This window comes from Heterostelium album (genome assembly GCF_000004825.1).
Source record: "Heterostelium album PN500 unplaced genomic scaffold PPL_contig15, whole genome shotgun sequence".
NCBI classification, from domain to species: Eukaryota; Evosea; class Eumycetozoa; order Acytosteliales; family Acytosteliaceae; genus Heterostelium; species Heterostelium album.
Genome location: NW_008805092.1, coordinates 598304 through 609389, shown reverse-complemented (window position 1 = coordinate 609389; position 11086 = coordinate 598304). Strand labels below are relative to the sequence as shown.

Sequence of the window (11086 nt, the reverse complement as noted above, 5' to 3'; positions counted from 1 at the left end):
GGCACTGCATGTTTTTTTCCTATTTTGTCATGACTTTCAAATCAAAAACCTTTCGAAAAAAAAATTTAGCAAGCCCCTCATCACACAAAACCATGATTTTTTTTTGTTGAATCAAAGGCTCTCAATAATATATTTTTTTTTTTTTTACTCTTAAAATAAAACCCAACATTACTTATTCTTCTTCACACAAAACAGTTTTTGATACTAATCACCCCTCAACCAAGTAATCATTATCAACATCATCAACAACTACCTAGTAGCGTATCTTTGTCTTTGTATTTTGTTGAAACACCTATAAAAGTTTTGTTTTGTTTTTTTTTTTAATCCATGTGATTTTAAATCTTTAGCTCAAAAGTTATCCCTGTGCACAACTTTAGATCTCTCTAATCAACAACATTACAAATAGAGTGTGTTTTGGTTTTGATTATGCACCACATGTGTTAGTAAATCTTTCTTCACAAGTTCTTTTTTGTTTTGTTTTTTTTATTCTTCTTTCTCCTTTGAACACTTTGTGTGTGTCCTTAATCAACCAACCAATAACAAACACAACCAATTCAATTGAACGGTTCACTTTTAATTATATTCTATATCTATATCTATATCTACCTTCAAATTTTATATATCTGTATATTATATCTTTTGTTGAAACAACCCTTTAGACTAAAACAAGAAAGTAACAGATATAGTAGTAATAGTAGTAATAGTAGTAATAGATAGTAGTAATAGATAGTATTAATAATAGCAAAATAGTAATAGTATTATCATAGTAAAACAAACCCAATCAAAATCTTAGAATATTAGTCAATTAATTTAGTTTAATTAGAAGTAATCATCAACGTTTGAATTGTCAGACATCACCAAACAAAACAAATTCGTTAGATTTCACATCCTCTGTTCAATTCAATATTACAGAAATAGTTATTAGCATACATACATCATTCCATTCAATCTCTATTTATTTATTTAAACAAACAAAACAAAGGTAAAGTAGGTTATAATAAAAAAAGAATAAATAGTGTATAGATAGATAGTTATCATAATAAATCATCGTTCATCGTTGTTATTATTGTAAGAATCTGAACAAATTATTATTTTTCTACAATTGTAAAGTAGTCAATAGTCTTTATATTTATAAATCTGTCATTTATCTTGATAGTAAATTTGAAAATCTGCCATTCAATCTTGTTAATTAAATAAATGAATGTGATTCGTTGGTTGATCACCTCTCAGACCTCATTTTTGGTTTTTTTTATTGTTTTTTTTTTTTTTACAAAAAAAAACATCCAATCCCAAACCAATCAAAATCTATCAAAAAATTAATTAATCATAAATCATGTAAAATCTATTTTCAATTCTGTCAGTACCAATTATCAATTAATTAGCAATAATAATAATAATAGTAATAATGGTTATATAATAGTAGCGGAAATATAAACTTTATTTTGGACCAAAACCATCAATTTTTTATTTATAAATAAATTACAGCAGAGGTACAGCAAGTAGATATTAAATATAATCATCCAACTATATCGAATTAATAATAAAAATAATTAATAAGATTAATTAAAATAATATTTAAAACAAACATGTAATAGTAATAGAATTGACATGATTGTTATAACAATAAACAGACAATCTAATAAGCAAAATGATCTGTTTTATAAATATATGTTTGCATGCACTCGAGAATCGATGGGTAGATTCCCACCATTTTGTTATTATTGTTAAGAATCTGGATTGTTGGATATTTTATGGTTTGGAAATTTTAATTTATAAATAGATCAAAAAGGGAATACCAATTATTTAAGGTATAATTGTGGTGGTGATATATTTACAGTAACATTTCATATTGCAATTCCACAAAACAACAGCAACAAACAATCATAATTAAACAACTAACAACCAACCATTTAACAACATCACAATCTAAATCATAGAACACAAAATTTCAATAACCTTTTTGAAATTTATTATTAATTTAATTGCAATTGAAAACAAAGCACACTTTTATAGTTGTCAATATTGGAAACCAAACCCTAACTAATCAAATCAATCAAACAAATTTCAACCAACCAATTTTATTAAAAAAAAAAAATCAAAATCAAAATTCCACCCCTTATTTTTACTTTTATCTTTTTTATTTTTAATTTGTATGATGATGTGTGAGTTGTGTTGTTAAATCAATCATGTGTGTATCAAACAACAAACAGGTATTTCATCCTGTCTTAAAATTAAAATTTCAATCATCATCATAAATCAACAACCAACTTATTGATTTATGATGATGATGATGTTTTTGGTTATTTAAAAAAAAAAAACTTTTGGCGTGCTTAACCAAATTATTGTTAGATGGCTGGAATGAGGAAATATATAGTAGAGGTAGACCATTTCAAGGGGAGTGTGGTTGTATATCTATATTTATATAATCGTGGTGTGTGTGTTGGTTTTATTTAATGGCATGAAGAGTTTGAAATGAATGAATAAAGGAAAGAAGTAAGAGTGACAGAGTGTCTTTTCCTTCTTTTATATAAAAACAAACAAAAACAATATAATCCAAACCCCAACCACTCCAATCAAGCTCATTACCCAGGCAACCACCAATAAACAATCAAATTATATATATATATTGTCATTTATATATTTGATACATCAAACTACTACTGCTACTACTATAATTACCACTACCACCACTACCAATTATTATTTTTACATTTATAAATATAACAAAAAATCAAATTATCTCCATTTTTCCAAGCTTGATCAATTCAATTCATTCTATCCATCTAATATGGTTCTTCATGAATTTGTTATATTATTACTTAGTTGTTGTTATTGTTGTTACTGCTCCTAAAAAAAATAAATAAATAATAATAATCAAAATCAAAATCAATCAATCAATAAATTACCCACCATTTCCACTTCCTTGTTCTTTTATATGCTAGAATACAATAACAACAACCAACAACAACAAATAAACACACCTTATAATATCAATAAATAATTATCATATCACTCTGTTTTAATAAATACAACTCAATCACTCACCTACACTCACTCACAAGTCACTAAGTCACTAACTCACTCACTCAAAACACACCATACACACACATTTACTTACATAGATAAATTAGTAAACTAAATATATAGTTACTCAACAGTGCAACAAACAACAACATAGCAACTATAACAGTTAATTAACAACAACAACAATAACAAACAACAATAATAAAAAATAATATAATAACAATAATAAAAAAATAATAATAATAAAATAATTATTTATTCAATTTTGTCAAACTAACAACCTTTTTGTTATTTCCTTCTTTTTTTGGTTTTAGTTTTAAAATTTATTTATTTGTTATTTATTTTAATTAATATTTAATAAGTCAATCAATCAATCAATCAATCAAGTTATCAAGTTAACATTTATTTAAAAATCAAACTTTGTAGTGCTTGAAGCTTAATAGTTAAAAGCATCATAACAATAATAATAATAGATACTAATAGTAATAATAAATTAATTATTTATTTAGTTAGTTAGTTAGTTAGTTTCCAACAATCGATTTTCAGTTGGACATATTATATATTAATTGAATTCACTTGTTCAAATCAAATCAATTTCTTTGTCAAAACAAACAATCAACATAGCAAATACTCTTCAAACTTTAAAGTTATGTGGAATAGTTGGCAAATCTGGTGTGATAAAAATCATTCATCATCAAAACATTATTGTTGATTAGGATCAGTCTATAAGTTTAGAATCAAGAAATCTTCATACAGTCAACTCAATAGTTATTTTATTGTTGATATCAGTCATCAATATTAATACAACAACAACAATTTTACATCTAACTCATCTATTTTGTTTATGTACAGAAATTATCATTATTTTTTTTTGTAGCTAAACAAAACAAAAAAAGAAACAAAAAACCAAAAAGACAACATAGAGAGGTTTGTATTTTAATTTTAAATAATAATAATAATGATAAATTATTATTATAACATAAAGCTAACATACTTTTATTTATTAATAAATATTTTATAGTTGTTTTTTTTATTTATAAATTTTGTAATTTAAACATTACAAAAATATCCATTCGAAAAAATGTTTAGTAGTCATAATAATAACAATAATAATAATAATAATAATAGTAATAGTAACGATGTGGAAATGGTGGATCTGAGGAAAGATCCAAATGATGTGGTGGTTGGAGATTCAGATGGAACACCTCCATCTCCAGGACATTTAAGTTTTAGTATAAATAGTAATAATAATAATAATAGTAGAAATAATAATAATAATAGTAATAATAATAATAATGTACAATTATCGAATTCTTTAGGATATAATAATAATAATAATAGTAATAATAGTAATTTAGAAAGTTCACAAATAAAACGACGTTCCTCACAACCACCACCTCCACCACCACAATTACAATCTAACAATCATAATAGTGGCAATCTGCCATTAAGTCCGACTGCCGGTGCAACAATAGTGCCGGCCTCTCCACAGCTGACGCCAAACCTCACCAGTAAGTTGTGTCATCACAACGGGCTGTGTTGCGACGGTATGTCGCCTTGCAAAGGCACACTCCAAACACTGGGCCAGGACATAGCACGAAAGCGTCGTCCACATCGCGCCATCCGCATTCGCAGTAATCCACGCGAAGTCCCAACAAAAACGAATTGCGACCCGTTCAGTGAGTACTGTTCACTGCTGGGGATGGGACGACGCGCCTGGGCAATCATAGTCGGACTGTTTATCGTTGGAGCATCGATTTCCGTGCTGGCTGTGCTCGTCCTGCGATACGCAGAGAGCACGTCGATCTCCTCTGATTTCTCGAGGGTGGCGCGTGACCGCTTCACTATGCTGCGGGTCGAGTTTGCCAATCGGCTATACGTCACCCAGACACTGGCGCTACTGATGTCTGTGTATCCGGCGCCGTCGATCGACCAATTCCTACCGTTCTCCAATTTGTGGACGGTAAACTCTGAGGGTTTAGAGGGGATAATGTGGGCGCCGCTCGTAACGGATCGCGCGCAGTGGCAGGACATGTACAGCACTATCATCACCGACCACATCTTTGTGAATGGCACCCTGAAACGGGTGCCTTCAGAGCCAGCGGAAATGTACTTTCCCATATTGTATTCCGAGCCGGAATCGGCATTCGACAATCATCTAGGTTATAATATTATCAATGATACATGGCGGCGTGAAGCGTTGTATAAGGCGCGTGACACTGGCGAGCGAGTCGCTGTTACCAGTCCTTTTTTCGAGGACGATACAATGTCGTCGTCATCGACATCTGCTTCGGATTCATCGTACGATGCAACTCGAACACCTATTCTCCTCTATATCTATCAAGCTGTCTACAGAGTTGGAACTTTGTTCACAACGGTTGAGGATCGTCGTCGAGCATTGATTGGCTATGCTTCTTGTCGTTTCTTTATTAGCAAACTCGTCTCTGCATCACTAAATCGTCTGACTGAAGAAGATTCACTTAATCTCTATATTTTCGATCTCTCCGATAAAAAAGTCGGTGGAAAACTCATTTACTATCGTCCTTCTTATGCTCCTACCAATTTGGATACCAGTTACTCGACGAGCATCGATTCCGTACCAGAGTTGGAATCTAATGAAGCTACGCTCTATTACAATACAATGAATGTCGGTGGTCGTAATTGGATGATTGCTTTCACGCCGTCACAGGATTTCATCAACAAACACTACTCTTTCTATCCGTTTGCCATTGGTGTAGTCTGTCTGATTCTGGCGGGACTGGTTGCATTCTGGTTTGCCGTGAACACCAAACACAACATCAAACTATCGCTTACGAATGCCGATCTTCACAAGGAGATATTCAACAGAAAGCTGGCGGAACGTGCACTCGCTGAGAGTCAAGAGCGTTTGGAGTTGGCGATGGAGGGTAGTGAGGACGCTGTGTGGGATTGGAAGATGAATTCCGGTGAACTCCACATATCATCGCGATGGTTCCAGATATTGAAATCCAAGGAGAATCACTACCAGTCGCGTTCACTCTGTGAGGAACTGCGTTCACAAGATTCAACTACGCCCGGTGAAGTGTTTGGCGACGAACTGTTCAGTCCGATTCTCCTGGAGGAATCGATAGCATCGCCAAACACTCATCAACTGGCCGTTTGGAATATGAAACATTTGACACAGCTCATTCACCCCGAGGACAAAGAGCGATTCATCGCGGAGATTAAAAAGACAATCATCAGGGAGACCAGTATCTTTGAGATTGAATGTCGTATGCGAAAGAAAACCGGTGGATATCTCTATATTATTATGCGTGGTAAGGTTGTTAGTGAGTCGTTGACCAAGGATTCGCAGCTGCGTATGGCAGGAACACTACGTGATGTGACATCGCGTAAGGACATGCAGCGTTTGATTCTCGAGAAGGAAGCAGCGGAGGAAGCGAATAAAGCTAAATCTGCTTTTGTTGCGACGGTTTCTCATGAGGTGCGTACACCGCTGTCCGGTGTCATCGGTGTGTCCGACTTGCTGCTGGAGACAGTGTTGAACGAAGAACAAAGAGACTATGTACAAACCATTCAAAAGAGTTCACAAGCATTGCTAACCATTATCAATGATATTCTTGATTACTCCAAGTTGGAATCGAAACAGTTGAAGATGGAGACAATTCCATTCTCTATAATCGAGACTGGACAAGCTGTTATTTATATGTTGTCGGTGGCGACTAACGATGATGTCGACCTTTTGTTTAGAGTACCTCCGAATGTGCCCGATGTAGTTATCGGTGATGCAATGAGAGTTCGTCAAGTTCTGCTCAATCTCGTTTCGAATGCTATCAAATTCACTTCGCACGGTCATGTCCTATGTGATATCAGTGTCGTGGAATCGCTGAATCCGCTGCACTCGTCGCGCTCCGACAACACCATACATCTTTGTATCACTGTGGAGGACACCGGTATCGGTATACCGCAATCGTTGTTCGAAGCAATATTCGAACCGTTTTCACAGGCTGACAATTCCACCACAAGAAAATACGGTGGAACCGGTCTGGGACTGTCGATTACCAAGCGACTTATCGAAGAGGTCATGGGTGGAACCATTCATGTCAGTAGTACCGTCGGACTTGGAAGTACATTCAAATGTACAATTCCATTCAAAAAGTCGAATACCTCACCGAGCCAACTCAGTCTTGTCTCACCATCGTCACTGCCAAAGTCATTCTTTAGTCGCTCGCCAACCGGTGGACAAGAAACCTTTGGCATTGAGATACTCAACAAGAAACTCTGCCTGATTGCTTGCCGTGATAAAGTGAGTGAACGTGTATTGAGAGAACAACTCGAGTGGATGGGATTGGTTGTTAAATCATTCGATGAACATCTGAGTGCGCCCTCTGGCGACTGGGGTGCCAATCACATCGACTTGGTGCTCGTGGATTTGGAAATCTTCTCAGAGACCTACATGATCCCCAATGCTCCCTATGTCATTCTCGCACCAACGAAATTCAATCTCTCCAAACAGAGCAGTTACTTTAAGAATAACAAGCTGCGTCCAACGATTCCGCCCGGCTCCGAATGGATGCGTCGTCCTGCCCTCGCCGACAAACTCATTCCAATGCTTCTCAAAGTTGTCAAACCTATTCCTCCACTTCAATTGATTGCAGTTGAGCATCAACATCAACAACAGCAACATCAACATCAATCTCAGACTCAACATTACTCCACTCTTTCTGCACCGAGAATTGAAGAAGTTCCATCGGCACCAGTCACACCACTTCAGATCTCCGAAAACAGCAGCAACAACAACAATAACAATGCGGTTACACCAATATCGTCACCACAAATCAACAATGTTGCAAGCGGTGTTGTAGCTGGTGATTCCAGTCACAGTCCGAATAGCACTACCACCATGAGCACTCCTGCATCCTCCATTCCCAGCACTCCAACCATCGAGAGTTTGAAACCAACTGCACCCGCAGCGCCACAAACACCTGCGATAACCTCTGCTTCTGCAACGGCCACCACAGCACCAAGAAAATTGGCGCTACTCGTAGAAGACAACGAGTTGAATCGAAAGGTTATCACTCAGTTGCTAAAGAGACTCGGTTGGCAGACTGTAGTTGCTGAGAACGGTAAGGAAGCACTCAAAGAGATACTCTCGGAGCGATGCTTCCATATCGTTCTGATGGACTGTCAGATGCCAGTGTTGGACGGATTCCAAACCACTCGAATCATTCGTAGCAAAGAGAAAGAGAATGCATGGAAGCGTATGAACATCGTAGCACTCTCCGCTGGATCATCACAAACATTCGTTCAAGATTGTCTCGATTCCGGAATGGACGACTTTGTCAGTAAGCCAATCACACTTTCAGGTTTGAACGACGCACTTCAAAAATGGGGAGTTTACAACAATTGACAATAAAATAAAAATAAAACAATTTATGTAATCCAAATATTAAAACGATATTGATTCACAAATATATGAGTTAATAGAATAGATCTAATAATTGAATTATTTCAACACAATCCACAATCCACAAAAAATCAATATTCCTCTTGATACCATATCATTTTGTTTTAAGGATTTTAGATTTTTTTTTTAATTTTTTTGTAGAATATAGTTTGCATGATTAAAGATTTTTAAGTAAGATATCCCAAACCAGGATTAATATGAATTGTAAAAAAAATAAAAATATGATAAATTTTTTTTTTAATAAAACCATCATGTGAAATTCATCACACCCCCACAATCAAATTTCAAAAAAAAAAACCTTTTAATCCGCTCTAACAATCTTAATTTAATTTAATAATTTATTTTTTTCAATCAATTCTACACTGTTTGCAAACACACCCACCATACTTTTCTTTCTTTTTCTTATTCTTTTTCAAACATTTATTATTATTATTATTATTTCATTTTCCTATAATTATATATATTTATTAGTTTAATTTAGTTTATTTTAAATTATATATACTAATAATATAATTATCATGATTCATTCAGTTAGATCATCATTAAAACCAAACTATCTAGTCAATGGTATTGTATTATAAACACTTTTTATTTAAATCTATTTCTATATATACTTTTTTATTTCTGAAAATTTTCAATAAAATGTTAATTCAATTTCTATAATCTTTAGGTATTAGATACTTTGCTTCGAAATCATTACCATCAAGTCCATGTCCAGATTTCCCAGGTGAATATCGTGAGCCAATTGTAAAGACCACAATTCCAGGTCCACAATCAAAGGATCTCTATAAAAAGTTGAATAACTTACAAGATCCAAGAGCTACTCACTTCTTTGCTGATTATTCGTATGTAACAAACATCACATCTATACAGACTTAATAAGATTGCAATCACAAACTAATATTAACCAATCGATCAATCAATCTATTTATTTTTAGTAACTCACGTGGTAATTATATTTCTGATGTAGATGGTAATATTCTTCTTGATCTCTATTGTCAGATTGCATCAATTCCAATCGGTTACAACAATCCAGAGTTGATCAAGGCAGCCAAGTCGGACAAGTGGATCTCCACAATTATCAATCGTCCATCGCTCGGTGTGTTGCCACCAAAAGACTGGCCAGCACTCATTGAAAACTCATTCATGCAAGTGGCACCCAAGGGATTGAACAACATCTTCACAGCGATGTGCGGATCATGTGCCAACGAATGCGCCTACAAAGCGGTTTTTATGCACTACCAACACACTCAGCGTGGCGGTAAGCCATTCTCCGAGGAGGAGATCCACTCTTGCATGAACAACAAGGCACCAGGTTCACCGGAGCTCGCTATCCTCTCGTTCCGTGGTGGTTTCCATGGACGTACCTTTGGAACACTCTCAACCACCCGTTCCAAGGCAATCCACAAACTCGACATTCCCGCCTTCGATTGGCCAGCAGCGGAATTCCCCAAACTCAAATACCCACTCGAGCAAAACGCCGCTGCCAACCGTGCCGAGGAGGATCGTTGTCTCGCCGACGTCGAGCGTCTCATCAAGTCGTGGCACATCCCAGTGGCCGGTCTCATCGTTGAGCCAATCCAAGCGGAGGGAGGTGACAACTGGGCATCGCCATACTTCTTCCAGGGTCTACGTGACCTCACCAAGAAACACGATGTCTCAATGATCGTCGACGAAGTCCAAACCGGAATGGGAGCGACCGGTAAATTCTGGGCACACGAACACTGGAACTTGAGTTCGCCACCCGACATCGTGACATTCTCCAAGAAGATGCAAGCCGCCGGATTCTACCACAACATCGAATACCGTCCATCGGAGAGCTACCGTAATTTCAACACCTGGATGGGTGACCCCGTTCGTGCACTCGAGCTCGAAGTCGTCGTCGAGCAGATCAAGAAGAATCACCTACTTGAGAATGTAACCGTCACCGGTAACTACTTGAAGGCCGGTCTCCTTGAGTTCCAATCAAAGAATCCATCGCTCATCTCGAACGTGCGTGGTCTCGGTACATTCATTGCATTCGATCTTCCAACACCGGCACTTCGTGACCAATTGGTAAGCATCCTCAGAGCCAAAGGTGTTGAAACCGGTGGTTGCGGTGTCAACGCCATCCGTATGAGACCGATGCTCATCTGTAAGCCAGAGCACATCAACCAATTCTTTGAAAGATTCGGACCAGCTCTCAAAGAATTGAAACATTAATAAACTAAAACTAAAACAATCAAACAAATTGTACAATCATTAAAATCAAATCAAACTAAAACAGAACAACACACTTAAAAATTAAAGTTTAAATTAATATTAAAATTTTTGAGATTTTTAATAATTTAATATATTTTTTTATTTATGTGTAAATTATTGTTGAATTTTTTAAATTAAATTAAAATTACTTTGAAGTGTTGGTTGTTTTTTTTTTTTTTTTTTTCTTCTAATTATATTTTTAAATTTTTAATTTTATCAGTTACCTTTTTATTTTTTTTTGTTTGTTTTGTTTGTTTGTGTTCTTCATTCATTCAACAATCACAGATATCTACATTTTTTATTTATATAAATCTATCATATATATATCTTTTTTTTTTTTTTTTTATAAATCTCATATTATACTTTAATTAATCA

General features: G+C 35.2%; 1 protein-coding gene across 1 annotated transcript; it reads left to right on the top strand.

Annotated features, from left to right (window-relative positions):
- Window positions 1-4105: 4105 nt before the first annotated feature.
- dhkA (histidine kinase) lies at window positions 4106-10672 on the top strand (the record flags this gene model as incomplete). The annotated part of the gene is made up of 4 exons (XM_020577281.1): window positions 4106-4571; window positions 5187-8348; window positions 9141-9315; window positions 9409-10672. 4 exons carry the CDS (start codon window positions 4106-4108, stop codon window positions 10670-10672), a joined length of 5067 nt encoding a protein of 1688 aa, XP_020432955.1.
- Window positions 10673-11086: the final 414 nt, after the last annotated feature.